The sequence below is a fragment of the Manihot esculenta genome, chromosome 16 (assembly GCF_001659605.2).
Source record: "Manihot esculenta cultivar AM560-2 chromosome 16, M.esculenta_v8, whole genome shotgun sequence".
NCBI classification, from domain to species: Eukaryota; Viridiplantae; Streptophyta; class Magnoliopsida; order Malpighiales; family Euphorbiaceae; genus Manihot; species Manihot esculenta.
The window spans coordinates 16561017-16579630 of record NC_035176.2 but is presented as its reverse complement, the minus strand read 5'-3'; the positions used below and the strand labels follow the sequence as shown (position 1 = coordinate 16579630).

The window sequence follows — 18614 nt, the reverse complement described above, 5'->3', positions numbered from 1 at the left end:
ATGCATGAGTTTCGCCTCTGTCTGGGAGTTTCGGCCGCCGAAGGTGCCGCCGAACCTGCCTGACTTTCGGCTCTGAAGGGACTTTCGGTCGCCGAACTTGCCGCCGAAAGTGCCCTGTCCAGCCATTTCTTGCATGTTTTTCTATGGTTACTCCATGATGTTTTAGGGGTTTTTGGGGGATAGTTTAGAGTTATGTTCAAGTATGTTTGGTCCCTCATTTGAGTCCACCTGTGTAGGTTCGGACCCGAGGAACCGAGGACCCCAGCAGTGAGTCTGTTGCCCCAGTGTCTGGTCAGAGCTATCCAGAGGTGAGTGGAATAACCTATTATGTTTTAAAGCAAATAATGTACTTTTTAGCATGCTTCATGCATCATGAATGCCATGTGATGAATTAGGTTGCTTGCATTAGAATTCACAAATATGTTGCATTGCATATGTTAAATGTTGATGTGGATGAATGTTGGATGATCCATAGCCCTCGATCTATGATATGACGATGTGATATGTACGGTACGGAATGTAAGACCAGTGGGACCCATTCTACGTTCGCTGGCACTATGTAAGGGAAAGACCAGGACCCATTCTACGTTCTGGCACAGTTGGACACTATTATGTTATGATATGTAAGGGAAAGACCAGGACCCATTCTACGTTCTGGCACAGTTGGACTATGTAGAGGGCTATTGGTGACAAGTTCTTCCTTGATGTGATTAGCTGTGATGTGATGCATTCCATGACCCATATGATTTAAATGTTTTTATTATTCTGCTTACTGGGCTTTGTAGCTCACCCCTCTCCCCTAACCCCAGATGTGCAGGTACAGGGTAGACCAGGAGGTTAGCCAGAGTTTTGAAGTATGGTTTATGTAATAGATAGTGTGGACATGATAAATGTATTAATGTTATGTAAAAGTACAGTTTCAGTCACGTAATGATATTGAGGATTAGATATTGTGCTTGACATTGTGTTTGAGGTATCCCTTTTATTACATGATCAAAAATGTTTTATAATGTTCATGAAAGCCAACTCATCTCATGTTGTATTGCCCGTTGGGGCATTGATGAGATCCCATAGAGGGATCATGATTATGATCATGACTATGTTCAGAATATGTTCAGGTTGAGTTGGATGTTTGAAAGAAAAGTTTTAAATTTTTATGTATGTTGTTGATCATGTATGGGATTTATCAGGTTCACAGGATGTATGTTTCGCTTGCTACGGGTCCCGACGGCCTTAAGTCGACCCGGATCCTAGCACCGGTAACGGTCCGATTTTCAGGTCGTTACAGAATGGTATCAGAGCCCTAGGTTCATAGGATCGGACCTAGAGTGTCGGGCTCATATATGTTCTAGAAGGTCAAGCACAATAGGAGGATCATGTTCACTAGGATAGGATGTTGAGTCCTGTCTTGTATGATGATGTGAAATGCCATGATTATATACATGTGCATTGATGCTATGATATGAATGATATGTTTATGTGATGAGGGTTCATGTGTGCCCACATGAACCATATGATGCTGATGTTTGTATGATGTGTACTGTTTTTTCAGAAAACAGGATGAGAGGAACCCGTCGATCGGCAAGATTGACTGGAGTACCACCTGAGGATGAGGGCACGAGCACCCGTCCTCCTACATTGCCTAGGGCAATGTCTTGTAGAGAAAACAGAGAAAGAGTGTCAAGGGACCCTAGAAGGTCTTTTGATGCTAGCAGAAGGGGGACAGATAGAGGAGGAAGTTCGGCAGATGTGAGGGAGGTTATGGAAGAGGATTAGAGGAGGGATGGGAACCTGGATGTGAGCATGGAGGAAGAAGGGACAGGGGAGTCTCAGGGAGGCGTTCAGGCCTCGGGGTATGGTTTTCCACTCCATTATCCACCCTTTCCTCAGGGTTCGGGGTATCCGATGGGAGGCACATCGGATTATTCCAGCTTTAACCCCTACCCTACCTACATGCCTTATCCACCTTTCTATCCACCTTACACACAGTACCCAGCTTATCCACCCTCACCCTTCTATCCAAACCCGGCAAACCCCACCTCGGGGAATGCTGCACCCCCACCTCCACCACCTACAGAACCAGCAGCCCCAGTTACTTAACCTTCCAGACCTAGCTCAGCCGATGGGAGCAAGGTGAAGATGACAGATTACCTCAAGCTGGATGCTCCCAAGTACAAGTCAGGGGATGACCCCTTTGAGTATCTGAGAGTAGTGAAGACAATAACTGATGAGCTAGGGGCAAGTGACAGCAGGGCCATTCAGATGGCAGGGTTCACTTTAAAGTGCAAGAAGGCACAGGAATGGTTCAAGTGTTATGTGGACCCGAGACTAGACGGCATGACATGGGAGGAATTTGCGAATGAGTTCGCGGGATGGGCTTTTCCAGACAGTTCCAGAGAACTGAAGATGATTGAGTTTGAGCAACTGAGGCAGTCGGAACACATGGGTGTAGAGGAGTTCACGGATAAATTCTTGGAGCTATTGCCTTTTTCAGGGCAAGCTCTAGATACAGATACGAAGAAAGCCAAGAGATATGTTATGAAGCTGCATTCCAGGTACTCCTCGTTGATTCAGTCGGCTGAGAGAGAAAGTTTCCACACTGTAGTGGATATGGCTCGAAGAATGGAAGCAAGTGCCATAGTCGAGGGGTCAGTGAAACAGTCAGTGACCCAGTCTTCAGGGGTTAAGACCCCAGGCAGAGGAGGACCAGGTTTCTCTTCTCAGAGCTCAGGTAAGAAGAGGTGGGATAACACCACCAGGAAGCCGAAGAAGAATAAGTTTTGGAACAAGTTGAAATCCGGTCTGGGATTTGGCGGTGGCTCGAGCTCAGGCTCAGCTGGTATAGAATGTCAGAGATGTGGAAGACCGCACAGGGGAGTGTGTCGAGCTGGGACTAATACATGTTTCAGATGTGGACAGGAGGGACACATAGCTCGGGAGTGTCCTAGAGCACCTTTTATGGGTCAGCCCCAGCAGACAGCTTCTGGTAGTGTGGCACAGCCAGCAGCCCCAGCCACAACTCAGGGCAGTGGCAGAGGTAGAGGGAGAGGGGCAGCCTCTTCTTCTGGTTTCCGAGGTGAAGGTCCATCAGCTCCAGCCAGGATCTTCACCATGACTCAGCAGGAGGCTAACACATCCAACACCGTGGTGTCAGGTAATCTTATCATTGGGTGTTCTGATGTGTATGCTTTAATGGACCCGGGTGCATCTCATTCATTTATTGCTCCGAGAGCCGTTGAGAGGTTGGGTCTGATAGTCTCTGGGTTAGAGTGTCCCCTATGGGTCAGTGGACCCAAGTGTGACCCGTCAGTGGCAGTGTCAGTCTGCCAGTACAGTCCAGTTTTTATTGAGGGAAGATGCCTCTCCGCCGACCTTGTGGTTCTAGATTTGACAGACTTTGACGTCATTCTAGGGATGGATTGGCTATCTACCCATGGTGCTACCTTGGACTGCAGGGACAAGGTAGTCAGGTTCAGAGATCAGAATGGGTCAGAGGTCGTCTTCAGAGGAGACAAGAGGGGCACACCTAGAGGTCTGATATCAGCTCTTCAGGCTCGTAGGTTGCTTAGGAAGGGATGTCAGGGGTACTTAGCTCATGTGAGAGAGCTAGACAGTCAGGTTAGGGAGTCGGCCTCGGTGCCAGTTGTCAGAGAGTTTCAGGATGTTTTTCCAGACGAGCTTCCAGGTTTACCACCTGCTAGGGAGATAGAGTTCGAGATAGAGTTGGTGCCTGGAACTAGACCGATCTCTATCCCTCCCTACAGGATGGCCCCAGCTGAGTTGAAGGAGTTGAAGGAGCAATTGCAAGAGTTGGTAGAAAAGGGCTTCATCCGACAGAGTACCTCACCTTGGGGTGCTCCGGTCTTGTTTGTGAGGAAGAAGGATGGATCCCTTAGACTTTGTATCGACTACAGGCAGTTGAACAAAGTCACTACCAAAAATAGGTACCCTTTGCCAAGGATCGACGATCTGTTCGACCAGCTAGCAGGAGCGGGTTGTTTCTCCAAAATAGATCTGAGATCGGGGTATCATCAGCTAAGGATAAGGGAGGAAGACATGCCAAAGACAGCTTTCAGGACCAGATATGGGCATTTTGAGTTCCTTGTAATGCCGTTCGGGTTAACCAACGCCCCTGCAGCATTCATGGATCTCATGAACAGAGTATTTAGCCAATACCTGGATCACTTTGTTATTGTCTTCATAGATGATATCTTAGTGTATTCTAGGAATGCAAAGGAGCATGCCCATCATCTGCGGTTGGTCTTGCAGACTTTGAGGGAACATGGCTTGTATGCCAAGTTCTCTAAGTGTGAATTCTGGCTGAGGAGCATTTCGTTCTTGGGGCATGTAGTGTCAGAGAATGGTATAGAGGTAGACCCCAAGAAGACAGAAACTGTGGCTAACTAGCCTAGACCCACTTCAGTGACAGAGATTAGAAGTTTCTTGGGTTTGGCAGGTTACTAAAGGAGGTTCGTTCAGGACTTCTCAAAGATAGCAGCTCCTCTGACCAAACTAACCAGGAAGAATCAGAAGTTTCTGTGGACCGACCAGTGCGAAGAGAGTTTTGAAGAGCTTAAGAAGAGGTTGACTTCAGCACCAGTTTTAGCTCTGCCATCTAGTGATGAGGACTTTACAGTCTTTTGTGATGCGTCCCGTGTGGGACTGGGTTGTGTACTGATGCAGAATGAGAGGGTGATTGCTTATGCTTCTAGGCAGCTGAAGAAGCACGAGTTGAATTACCCCACACATGACCTAGAGATGGCAGCAGTAATCTTTGCACTCAAGATGTGGAGGCACTACCTCTATGGGGTTAAATGCAAGATCTTCACAGATCATAAAAGCCTGCAGTACATCCTGAGTCAAAGAGATTTGAATTTGAGACAGAGGAGATGGGTGGAGCTGCTGAGTGACTATGATTGCAAGATTCAGTACCATCTGGGTAAGGCGAATGTTGTGGCAGACGCCTTAAGCCGGAAATCACTCGGTAGTTTATCCCACATTTCGGCAGAGAGGAGGCCAGTGGTGAAGGAGCTCTACAAGCTCATTGAGGAAGGTCTATAGATGGAGTTGTCTGGTACAGGTGCCTTGGTGGCCCAGATGAGAGTGGCACCCGTGTTTCTGGAGCAGGTGGCTCAGAAACAGCATGAGGACCCGGAGTTAGTGAAGATTGCCAGGACTGTTCAGTCAGGCAATGATAGTGAGTTTAGATTCGACAGCAAGGGGATCCTCCGCTATGGGAGCAGACTATGTGTACCAGACGACATAGGGCTAAAAGGAGACATTATGAGAGAGGCTCATAATGCAAGATACAGCATTCACCCCAGAGCCACCAAGATGTATCAAGATTTGAAGAAAGTTTATTGGTGGCCAGCGATGAAGAAAGAAGTGGCACAGTTTGTGTCAACCTGCGAAGTGTGTCAGAGGGTGAAGCTGGAACATCAGAAGCCGGCTGGAATGCTTAACCCGCTACCTATTCCAGAATGGAAATGGGAAAATATAGCTATGGACTTCGTAGTGGGGTTACCGGCGGCGTCCAACAGAGTGGACTCCATATGGGTGATTGTGGACAGACTCACCAAATCTGCTCACTTCATTCCTGTCAGGAGTGGCTACTCTGTGGACAAGTTGGCACAGGTATATGTGGACGAGATCGTCAGGCTGCATGGGGTTCCTGTTTCGATAGTGTCAGATAGAGGGCCCCAGTTCACCTCCAGATTTTGGCGGAGTCTGCAGAATGCCATGGGTACTAGGTTGGATTTCAGTACTGCCTTCACCCACAGACGGACGGACAATCAGAAAGGACCATCCAGACCATAGAAGATATGCTTAGAATGTGTGTGCTGGACTTTGGCGGTTCTTGGAGGCAGCATCTACCTTTGGTGGAGTTTGCCTACAATAACAGCCATCATGCTAGCATCGGGATGGCTCCATATGAAGCTTTATATGGAAGGAAGTGCAGATCACCTGTTTGCTGGGAGGAGGTAGGAGAGAAGGCCTTGGCAGGGCCTGAGCTAGTAGAGATTACCAGCAGGGTAGTACCCATAATCAGAGAGAGAATCAAGACTGCTGCCAGCAGACAGAAGAGTTATGTAGACGTCCGCAGAAGACAGTTAGAGTTTCAGGAGGGGGATCTGGTATTGCTCAAAGTGTCTCCTATGAAGGGAGTGGTTCGCTTCGGGAAGAAAGGGAAAGCCCCACGATACATCGGACCCTTTGAAATCTTGCGAAAGATTGGGAATGTATCGTACAAGCTGGATTTACCTGCTTCAATGGAAAGAATCCATCCGGTTTTCCATGTTTCAATGTTGAGGAAGTTTGTGTCAGATCCGAGCAAGGTTCTTAGTGAGCCTGATGTGGAGGTCCAAGAGGATCTCACCTATGTTGAGCAGCCAATACGGATCCTAGACACCCAGATCATAAAGTTAAGGAACAAGGAAATCCCGATGGTGAAAGTCCTGTGGAACCACCACAATTTGGAGGAATGCACTTGGGAGACACGGGAGTCCATGCTCCAGCAATACCCTTATCTTTTCTGAGGTTAGATCCCTTTGTGTATATGTGCTATGTATGTATGTATGTGTTATGCCATGCTATGTGTGCTAGTTGACGTACATTCGGGGACGAATGTTCTTAAGGGGGGGAGAATGTAATACCCGACTAGACACCAGTATCGGAATTCCTACCGTCCGGTGGAATCTCGGATGTCGGAAGCCTCTAGTAGGGTAGAAACATGTTTTCATAAAATGTTTTAAGGTATTTCATGGTTTTAAGTATGAAGATTTAATGAGTTTTTGCATGAAAAGTCTTTGGAGGAAAACCCAGGTTCGGCCGCCGAATGTCAAGTTCGGCCGCCGAACATGCATGCGTTTTGGAGGCACGTTAGGCCCCCGAAAGCATGAGTGAGGGAAGTCCAGGTTCGGCCGCCGAAACCCAAGTTCGGCCGCCGAACATGGCATGCATGCGGAGGCACATTCGGCCCCCGAACGTGGCCTGGCCAGCCACTATAAAAGGGTCCCTTAGCCGAAAACGGGCGAGCTTTTCCCCATTTTCGGCCAAGGTGAGCTTTCCGCCGCCCCTCACCGATCTTTGATGTTTTTCCTCTAGATCTTTCAAGTTTTTCACTTGTTTTAACTTCATTTTGAAGATTTGAGCTTTTGAGCAAAGTTTTGGAGCTTTGAGGTTCAAGAACTCGAATCTCTTCCAACTCCAAGTTTGGTCGCCTCTACTCTCGATCTTCAAGAGGTAAGAGTCGATCTCTAGCTTATGTTATGTTTTAAGTAAGTTTTATGAAGTTCATGGGGGTAGGATGCATGTTTAGGTCATAGTTATGTTTATGGGTTTTTGATGTGATTTTGAACAATGTGAGTTGCTTGTGTGTTGTAGTTGGGGTTTTTTGATGGTTTGATGCCCCTAGGAGCTTGTATGCTTGCTTGTGAATGCTTGGGAATGTTGTAGAATAGGTTTATGCATGATTGGTTAGTTTTGGAGGCATAAATGCATAAGGGAGCCAAGTTTCTGCCCTTTGGCAGAAACCAGGTTCGGCAGCCGAAGGAGCTTTCGGCCGCCGAACATGGCTGGGGAGGCAGGCCTTTCGGCTGCCGAAGTTGCCCCCGAAAAGAGACTTTCGTCTCTATCTGGGACTTTCGGCCGCCGAAGGTGCCGCCGAACATGCATGAGTTTCGCCTCTGTCTGGGAGTTTCGGCCGCCGAAGGTGCCGCCGAACCTGCCTGACTTTCGGCTCTGAAGGGACTTTCGGCCGCCGAACCTGCCGCCGAAAGTGCCCTGTCCAGCCATTTCTTGCATATTTTTCTATGGTTACTCCATGATGTTTTAGGGGGTTTTTGGGGGATAGTTTAGAGTTATGTTCAAGTATGTTTGGTCCCTCATTTGAGTCCACCTGTGTAGGTTCGGACCCGAGGAACCGAGGACCCCAGCAGTGAGTCTGTTGCCCCAGTGTCTGGTCAGAGCTATCCAGAGGTGAGTGGAATAACCTATTATGTTTTAAAGCAAATAATGTACTTTTTAGCATGCTTCATGCATCATGAATGCCATGTGATGAATTAGGTTGCTTGCATTAGAATTCACGAATATGTTGCATTGCATATGTTAAATGTTGATGTGGATGAATGTTGGATGATCCATAGCCCTCGATCTATGATATGACGATGTGATATGTACGGTACGGAATGTAAGACCAGTGGGACCCATTCTACGTTCGCTGGCACTATGTAAGGGAAAGACCAGGACCCATTCTACGTTCTGGCACAGTTGGACACTGTTATGTTATGATATGTGATCAAGCATAATTTAGCCACATTTTTATCATAATTATTATTACTTATTTACACATTTTTCAGTTTAATTTATGGTTTTTATCTTGTTTTTTCAGAAAAGGAAGAAATTGGAAAATGGGAGAAAAAGTGTAGAAAATTTACAAAAGGATGATTTGCCCAGTGATTTGCCCAAGATCACCAGAAAATCTGCTCCAATCACTGCCCAGATCAAGCTAAAGCAGAAATCCGGAGGCAACAGACAGCAGTGATATGGGCAAGTGATTTGCCCAAGATAATCGAAGATCACTGGCCAAATCACTCGCAGAAGACAGAGAGAACTGACTGGCAGAAACGTGATCAGGTCTGTGATTTGCCCAATCACTTGAAGAAACTGGTCAAATCACCGGGCAAATCACTTTGACAGCAGAAAATACAGCAGAGCAGGAAATTGTTCAGGAAACCGAATTTCAAGTTTTCAAAAGTCCAAATCCAACTCAATCACTACCAAAACAATTCCAAGAGCCACGAAAGAGTTTCTCACCTAAGGAATTCCAGTTGCAATTAAATTCAACATCAAAAGAGGAATCACAAGCCAAATTAAAAAGGGATTTCAAAACCCTAGAAGGATGGAACTCTTCAGCTATAAAAAGGGCAGCCTCCAAACCAGCAAGGGCATCTTCTGATCAGCAACTCAACTCGCCAGAAACTCTCCAGCATCTTCCTTTTTCTTTTCTTTTCATCTTTTTGTGTATTTAGTCCACCATGAGTGGCTAAACTCCTTCTTTTCTAGTTGAAGTGGGTGAATTTCAGATTTTGTGATGAATTGGGAGATTTAAATCTCCATTGTTAAACTTCTATTTAATTTCAATATTTATGCAATTTGAGCTTTCCATAAATATTACTTTGCTTTTAGAATCAATAAGGGCCCATTGCTTTTAAATTGCTTAAGTAATATTGTTTGAATGATTTAGGTCCGTAATTGCTTAGGTTGTTCAAATACACATTTAATCAAATTGCATAATCTAAACTTGACCACGCGGTTGGCAAGGATAGAATTGGGTTTCTCTAAGTCTTAATGCAGTCAACAGTTGTTCGATGCTACAATGCCCCAAGGACGTTCCTTGGCAACTTGTTGATTAGTGTTTGATTAGCGAACGTTTCCTAATCAAACTAGAACTAAGGAGGAATTTGGATTGTGAGAAGCGTCTTCCACATCCAAAACTAATTTATTGGAATAAATAGGAGAGTTAAAGAATCAATGATCAATTCTAAACAATCTGGAATAGATCCATACTTCAACTAGAAGCTTCTCTCTTATTGATTTACTCATCTTTACATTATTGCTTTCTTTTGCTATTTAGTTTTAACTCATCAAATCAAACCCCCCTCTTTTAATTACTTGTTATTTACTTGACCTAGTCATTATTAGGAAAATCATTGGTGTCAATTCCCTGTGGTTCGACCCTATTGCCACTATCTACAAGTTTATTGTTGATTGTTTAATAGGTTTATTTTTTACGGCTTCGACAACCGCCTATCAATATGTAAGGGAAAGACCAGGACCCATTGTACGTTCTGGCACAGTTGGACTATGTAGAGGGCTATTGGTGACAAGTTCATCCTTGATGTGATTAGCTGTGATGTGATGCATTCCATGACCCATATGATTTAAATGTTTTTATTATTCTGCTCACTGGGCTTTGTAGCTCACCCCTCTCCCCTAACCCCAGATGTGCAGGTACAGGGTAGACCAGGAGGTTAGCCAGAGTTTTGAAGTATGGTTTATGTAATAGATAGTGTGGACATGATAAATGTATTAATGTTATGTAAAAGTACAGTTTCAGTCATGTAATGATATTGAGGATTAGATATTGTGCTTGACATTGTGTTTGAGGTATCCCTTTTATTACATGATCAAAAATGTTTTATAATGTTCATGAAAGCCAACTCATCTCATGTTGTATTGCCCGTTGGGGCATTGATGAGATCCCATAGAGGGATCATGATTATGATCATGACTATGTTCAGAATATGTTCAGGTTGAGTTGGATGTTTGAAAGAAAAGTTTTAAATTTTTATGTATGTTGTTGATCATGTATGGGATTTATCAGGTTCACAGGATGTATGTTTGGCTTGCTACGGGTCCCGGCAGCCTTAAGTCGACCCGGATCCTAGCGCCGGTAGCGGTCCGATTTTCGGGTCGTTACAAATATTACCCCGATCTAATTGAAGAGTTCTATAAATCCCTGGAAGAAACTGAGAAAAATAAACCTTTTAGAGTTAAAATTAGAAGTCAGGTGTATGATATCTCTGTTGATTTTCTTGCCTCTGCTTTTGGTATAAAGAATGAGGGTAACAAGATTGGGTCATTCAAGGAAGTGAATAGGCTGAGGGGTTATGACAAATAAGTTTTTGTAGATACCTTAGTACCCAATTGCAACCTTTCGAAAGAAAGAACAAATACCTCATCCTTGCCCAAGCAAATTCGTATTCTGCATAGTTTTATTATCTACTAACTGTGTTCTAGAATGGGAAATCATACATACTTCAATAAGCTTGACTGGTGCATTTTGTGGCATCTCCTGACTAAATAAAAGTTGAATCTAGCTTATTTGATCTTTAAGGGAATCCTTAAAAACACCTCAATGAGAAGCCTGCCTTATGGAATGTTCTTAACCCTACTTTTCAAAAAGCTAAAAGTAAATCTTATGGAGGAGAATAAAGGTTCTAAAACTTTGGTAATAAAAGAGACTTATAGTGGCAAAGAAGAAAAAAAAGAAAAGAAAGAGAAGACAAATAAAGGAAAAGAAAAAAAAAAGTTGCAGACTCTTTATCCAGTTTTAGTTCTGGAAATTCAGAGGATATGAGAACTAATCTTGGTGAAAAAGTTGAAGTCCCTAAAGACACTTTCAAAATAACGAGAAACATCCAAAAGACATTTAAAATGGTGGGTGATGTCTGTAGTGATACATCCAAGCTGCAACAGTCTATTGTTCAAGACAGAGATAGTTCTATGATCCTTCTATCTCACAGAATTGAAATGGTTGAAAAGAAAATAGATATAATTCTGAAGAAGTTGTTTTTTGATAGAGTTGGAGGTTCCGGATTGAACTTTGGGTTTTGAGAACCATTTGGAGTGAACCCTTCTGCAGGGCCATCTACACAACTCCAACAACCCACTGATAATGAACCTTTCTCCCAACCATCTCTACTTCAATCAATCCAACCATCACCTATAGCCTCACTGAATAAAAAGTCATCTGACAGCTAACCCATTTCACCAAAAGAGCCTCAAAACACAGACAAATATGATGATCAAGCACCTGCAACCGCTGCACAAAAGCCTTCTCATGCTCCTATTGCACCTCTTCTTGCAAGGAGATTCTCAAAATTAAATGTCCAAAAGTCAATTCAACCAATTCTTCCAAAGCCTCAGACCAGCAATCCTTCATCCCAATTGATATGGAGCCCGTTCAAGTTTTCAAAGAGAAATATGAAGATGAGAATTCATCTGATTCGACTAACAGCTCTTCTTCCAGTTTTGGGGGTGAATCCCTGAAAATTCAACTTAGAAAAAGTGGCCACCATGGATTGAGAATGAAGATTGCCAAACCTAGTGAACCAGGCAGCATGGAAAAACCAATGAATCTCTAAATCTCTTACCTATTTTTAATACTATTTTTGGAACAATCTCTTTTTAATTTTCTTAACGATCCTTTTGCACAAATCTCTTTTGGACTCCTGTTTTCTTTTTTGCTGGTGACAAGAAAGGGGAGAAGTATGGGCATGATCATATTTGTTCTATTCATGTGCTTTGATATACTTTGATCTGTTAATATTTGTTTTTGATATGATTGTCATCTACTTTGATATGCTAATTTTTATTGTGTTAATCTAATAAGCAATTGTATACATCATGTGCATATGTTGAAGGGGAGCCTTGGCATTTGCATTATCAATTTTTGATTCACAGTACATGTTTTATATTTTCTGTCATTAAGTTTAGTCATCATTAAAAAGGGAGAGATTGTTGACCCCATAAGCCTTGCTAGAGCTTAATTTTGATGATATCAAAACTTAATAAATTATGTTTATCTAACCATCTTTAGTATTGAAAGTGAAATATCTAAAATGCATTAAAGACACAAGAAAATTCTATACATCGGAAAGAATAAAGACTCATATGGCAACACAAGATGAATAAAAGAAAGGAGAAATGAAGAAAGGTATCTTTAGGATTTATTATAAAAGAGTGAATGAATTGATATACCAGTGATGAAATCATTTATCTCATTTCATTCCTTGAAAAGCAAAGCAAATGTTTTGAGTTATTTATATAAACTGACCTGAAAAGCTAAAATTAGACATCTAATTTTAGAAACAGTTTAAATTTAGATATCTAATTTTTGTCTGTGCTTATTTTAGTTAACTACTCTTAGCCTCCGAAAGTAACTGATTTCAATTTACGAGAATTTCAAACGGTTTAACGGCTATTTTTTCAAAATTATTACCGTTAAACTATCTCTACAGCTAATAAAGAAAAGTTTTTCAAACATCTATTTAAGAGATTAAATCTCTTCATAAATGGGTAATGAAAGCACAGGATTCTTGAGAGCATCTAAAACTGTCTCACATCTAATCTTCATTGGCAAATCTACTCTCTCTCATCTTAATAGCATTTTTGTTGTATCTGATAGAGTTGTTGAGAGTGTTTTTCTTCTGAATCAAAACCTATATAAGGTTAATCAAGTGTATGATCACTTGATAGAAGTTCTAAGCACCAGAAACTTAAGTGAGAGTTTGAGTGTGAATCAAATGTGTAAAGATCCACAAACACCTGAGAAATTTGTTAATAGTATAAAAAGTTGTTCTATTGCCTGTTAAAATAGGTTTAGTAGAATGAAAACTCAAAGGAGGACCTTGGAAAAGTGGACGTAGGCTAAATTTGTCGAACCACTTTAAAATCTGTGTTTAATTTTCTTATCTCTAAACTCTTTACTTATAGTTCTCATTATTAATCTGTGATATATGTTTGCAAATTCAAATCACTGCTAATAAGATTTTGATAAAATTATATTGTTATTTTAATATCTCCTTTCATCTAATTGTTTTTGTTGTTTACCTGTATTTTGTATTTTATTTCATTTTCAAAATTATTCAAGAAAACATTTGAGAAACATATTTAAATCCATCACCTTTTTTACTCTAAGAATTAATAATCACATTTTTAATTAAAACTTTGAATAAGAGCCGAAAAATTGGTAAAGTGACTCATTCACTCTTTCTTGATCATTTATTTTAGGATAATAATTTTATTATAATTTAATTGAATAAACTATTTTTCTAATTATCGTAAAAACAATTTAAACTACTAATAAAATGGATTTAGGGATTACCAAGATTTGAATATGAAAAGCAAAAGTTTTTTAAATAGCTTACAGAGATTGAAGGTTTGTCCAATTCCCTATGAAATCAGGTATCTTGCCCGAGAAAGCACTGTCTGATGCCCACCTGAAAATGTATAAACCAAGTGATATTAATGTAACCTTCAAATGCAAAAAGAAAGAATAAATCAGTATAGGATTTTGCACTCTTTCTTACAAGATTCTCATGCTTTGTAAAGCGGCGAATGTTGAGGGGATTTCACCACCCAATCCACAGCTGTTAATATAACTGCAAAATTATGCACGGTAAGATAAAAATATAAAAAAAAGTTTATATGAATATGGAAGTGCAACTTTCTAGATTTTTTATTAATTAAATATAGTATTCAGATTTTATTTTATTCTATTTTCTAGTAAAATATTTATAGAATTTTAAAATATTATTTTAGTATTTAATTAAGAAATACTTTCTTTTAAATTAACTTTAAATAATTTTAAGTTTGATCGGTATCCAAATATTTATTTGAGTGTAATTTTAATTAATTATTTTATGTATAAAAATTATTTTTATGATTTTAAAAATTTTTCCTATTTTTGAATTAGAGAGAATTTTTCAGCACATATGACGGAGAAAATAAAGTTTAGGAGGCATTTCATAAAACTTTTGGATCTATTTGAAAATAACTTTTAGGTGGAGGGACTAAATTATAAGTTTCATTGATTGAGAAAATTATGAAAAGATCCCTCCAAATTTTAAATGGCAGTAACCTCACTCTCTCTTCCCTTTTCTCTCTTCTCCCCTCAGTCCTCAACTGCTCCCGTTGGACCTCCTTTCGACCCTATTCCCATGCCAAATGTCTCTTTGTGGCCAAATGATTCTAGTGCCAGTAAAGTTGCTACTAATTCTATAAATATTTTATTTTATTTTCTAGTAAAATATTTGCAGAATTTTAAAATATTATTTTAGTATTTAGTTAAGAAATTATTTCTTTTAAATTAAATTTAAATAATTTTAAGTTTGATTGGTATCTAAATATTTATTTGAGTGCAATTTTAATTAATTATTTAATGTATGAAAATTATTTTTATGAATTCAAAAAATTTTCCTATGTTTAAAACAGAGGGAAAATTCTTTGGCATATTTAAAGGAGAAAATAAAGTTTAGGAGGCCTTTCATAAAATTTTTGGATCTATTTGAAAATAAATTTTAGGTGGAAGGACTAAATTATAATTTTTTACTAATAGAAAAATACTACAAGAAAAAATTATTATTAAATATTATAAATTGATAGTTAAAAATTATTAATGATGATTTCAGTTGATCGTTAAAGTTCTGTTGTTAAAAGTTTTTAATGAGAATAATGCATAGTTAAAACTAGTTAGAGGATACTATAATTAATCATTAAAACTATAATAATAATGATAAATTTATTTCTCATTAATAATAATTAATATAATTGTGAAAAATTTAATAACTACAGTGAAATTTGTCTTTAAATTTTAAACTAAAAAATTATTATTTTTCAATATAATAATTTAGAATAATGGTAATAATTTAGAATAATGATAATAATTAAAAATAATTAAATATTAATAATAATTTAGTATATAATATTTTTAATAAAAAATAAAAAATTTAATTTTATACTACTACGGCTTTATATGATCTAAAAGTCATATTACTTGATAATTTATAATGATTTTAAGTGATAACTATTGTTTCTCATTTCGAAATTTAAATATATATATATATATTTATATTTTAATGACCAACAATTTCATTTTTTAATAAAAGTATTTTACAAATGGTTATATAATGACATATATATATATATATGTCATTATTGACTGTTATATATATATATATTATTAATAATAAGAAAAAGTTAAATTAATTGTTATTTTTTTATCGTCCAAAGCTATAATTCTTGTAGCAAAAATTACAAAAAGGTCCCTCTAAATTTTAAAAGTAAGTAACCTCACTCTCTGTTCACTTCTCTCTTTCCTCTCCACAATCCTCACCTTCTCTCATCCGTATGAATGCCATTCAACCTCCTATTCACCCTATTCCCATGCTAAACGTCTTTTTGTCGCTAGATGATCCTAGTGCCACTAAAGTTGCTACTAATCCGTTGGCAAACGGTATAGAAACTAATGGATCAATTCAATGCCTTTTAGATGACTCGGCCAAATTCCAACATATATGATGTTAGAAAACTTTTAGACTGCAACTATTCGCCTTTTTCAGCTGCCTTTAGCCTAATCGCAGCATTCGCTTAAGCAACCAATGTTGTTAAGCCACCAGATCAAAACTATATATTTCAGTCCACCACCCCTTTTCCAGTTGTTTACCCATCAAGTATGATCTCCTTTCTAACCACAAAAAAAAAGTATATTTGGACTCTATGCTTTAAGATCTTTGATTTGGCAACTTATGTATGATTTTTCATCATTAGAGATTTTAAGTGATTCATGAACTTCGAGGAGAGTTTTCGGGATGGTGAGATTTTAAGTGATTCATGAACTTCGAGGGGAGTTTTCAGGCTTTCTGGGCAGTTTCTTAATAATAATTTTTTTTATATTCTAACTCTTGATGTCATTGAATTCGTGTAGGTATCTTCAGTTTGTTAAAATTTTATTGCAATTTTGGACGCTTTCTCAAATCAAACCCGAGTTGGTTTAAAGTGAACGAGTAGAAGAATCAATATTACAATTGATTCTTACATTATCAAATATGCCAATGCATTTAGATTGTTTAATTTATAGTATATCATGTAATCCTGAAATCAACTTTGTGCTATTGGCCTATGATTTAAAAAAAATTGGCTCTATAAAAAATTAAATGAAAATTTAGAGTAATATAATGATGTCATAATGGACTCTCTAAATATATATTGTAGAGTTTTTTTTAGAGTGGTAAGAATAAATTTTGGGCTATCTCTATATTAAATTACTATAAATAAAATGTGTGGCCAAAGAATAAATTAAAACTTTATAACCGTAGATGAGCAATCATAATTACGTGGTGGGTTAAGGCCATTATTGAGCTTGAGATTACATTTTCTTATGCTCTAAGTATTGGAAAAACTTTATTGAATTTTCTGCAGGATTGTAAGATTTAATTTTGCTTCCATGAAGTCTTTATTTGTATTATTGATTTTAGGTGATACCACTAGTCCTTCTATGTTTGGCCAGCCGAATTAAGGTTGTATCTAGTTTGTGAGTTGGATATCGCATATTTTTATAATTTCAATACTGTTTCTATATTTTTAGCATGCATATGTATTATCATTGTATATGTATTTAATTAGTTATATATGTTAGAGACATTTATTTGTTACATGTCTGTTTTATGCTAATTGTTTATATATGTTGCCTTCGGGATAATTTGGAGATGGGAATATATGTTATATGTGGTGGATATAAATTGAACAGGTCATACGATTTGAGTTAAATAAACTAGGACTCAATCCTTTAGATTAGTCAGAGTTGACCTTACTAATAGGATTTGGATTAAGAGAAATAGGAAGATGTTATGGCAATGTTTTCAAAGATTATGTAGCTTTAATTAGGGACATATGTGCAGATATTATCGACGTAGTTAATGTTCCAGTGGGTAAATGAGTTTTCGGATTTTTTTTCTTGAATAGATATTAAAGTTCCCTCTAGACTAAGAGATAGAATTCTATATTGACATGGTGCTTGTTATGGCTCTTATTTCGATGCTTACTTATAGGATTGCCCCAACATAATTGAAGAGGCATAAGGAGTAACTACAATAACTATTAGAGAAAGGGTTTATCCAATTGAGTTTATCATCATAGGGTACACCAGTATTGATTGTGAGTAAGAAAATAGGTCCATAAGATTGTGTATTGATCATTAGATGTTGAATAAGGTGACAATGAAGAAAAAATATATGCTTTCTTGAAATTGACCTATTTGATCAGTTGCAAGGAGTTAAGTACTTCTTTAGAATAGATATGTAGTCAGGATATCATCAGTTGAGGATTCGAAGAGAGGATGCTCCAAAGACACATTTCAAGACACAATATGGACATTATGAGTTACTTGTGATGTCATTTGAACTTATTAATACATCAAAAACTTTTATGGATTTAATGAATCTGGTGTTATGATCATTCCTGACTCAATTAGTGATAATATTCATTGATAATATTTTGGTATATTCTCAAACTGTAGAGGAGCAAACTCTGCTTTAAGGATGATGCTACAAATTGTAAGGGAATGTCAATTATATGCTAAGTTCTCTAAATGTGAGTTCTAGCCGAATAGTGTAGCAGGCCATGTAGTTTCTAGAGAAGAAATTTAGGTGGACGCTAAGAAAGTAGCGACAGTAACTAGTTAGCTAAGACTTATTATAGTAACAAATGTTTAGAGCTTTTCAGAATTATCAGGCTACTATAAGGAGTTTCTGCATAATTTTTCAAGAATTACAACCTTTTAACTAAGTTAACTTAGAAAACCATGCCTTTATGTAGTCAAATGCTTGTGAAGAGAGTTTTTTTAAAAAAAAAAAAAATCAATCATTGTTTAACTTTAGTTCCCAAATTAACACTACCTAAGAATGCAAAAGGAAATATCATTTATTTTGATGCCTTTAAAGTTGGTTTAGATGTGTGGTTATGTAGAATGGTGAAATGGTTGCTTATGCATAACACTAATTAAAGAGATATGAAGAGAACTACCCTATTTATGACTTAAAAATGGCAACAGTAGTCTTTCATTGAGGAGGCATTACTTATATGAGAAAACATGTGAAATATACACTAATTGTAAGAGTCTAAAGCAAAGGGACATAAACCTATTAAGACAAAGACCATAAAGGGGACTCTTGAATGATTATCATTGCACCATATAGTATGATTCTAGAAAAGCTAATATGGTAACTAATGCTCTAAGCAAAAAATTAGCTTGAAGTCTAGCACATGTGTAA

General features: G+C 38.4%; 1 protein-coding gene across 1 annotated transcript in view; it reads right to left on the bottom strand.

The window, feature by feature from the left end:
• Nucleotides 1–18614, bottom strand: part of LOC110603621 (probable LRR receptor-like serine/threonine-protein kinase At1g56140) — a 77544-nt gene that overhangs the window by 45895 nt on the left and 13035 nt on the right. Inside the window, exons 7-8 of the mRNA XM_021741415.2 lie at nt 13875–13946; nt 13713–13784 (exon numbers count right to left, since the gene is read on the bottom strand). Of these exons, the coding sequence (XP_021597107.1) occupies nt 13713–13784; nt 13875–13946 (144 nt within the window). The remainder of the gene's footprint in view (nt 1–13712; nt 13785–13874; nt 13947–18614) is intronic.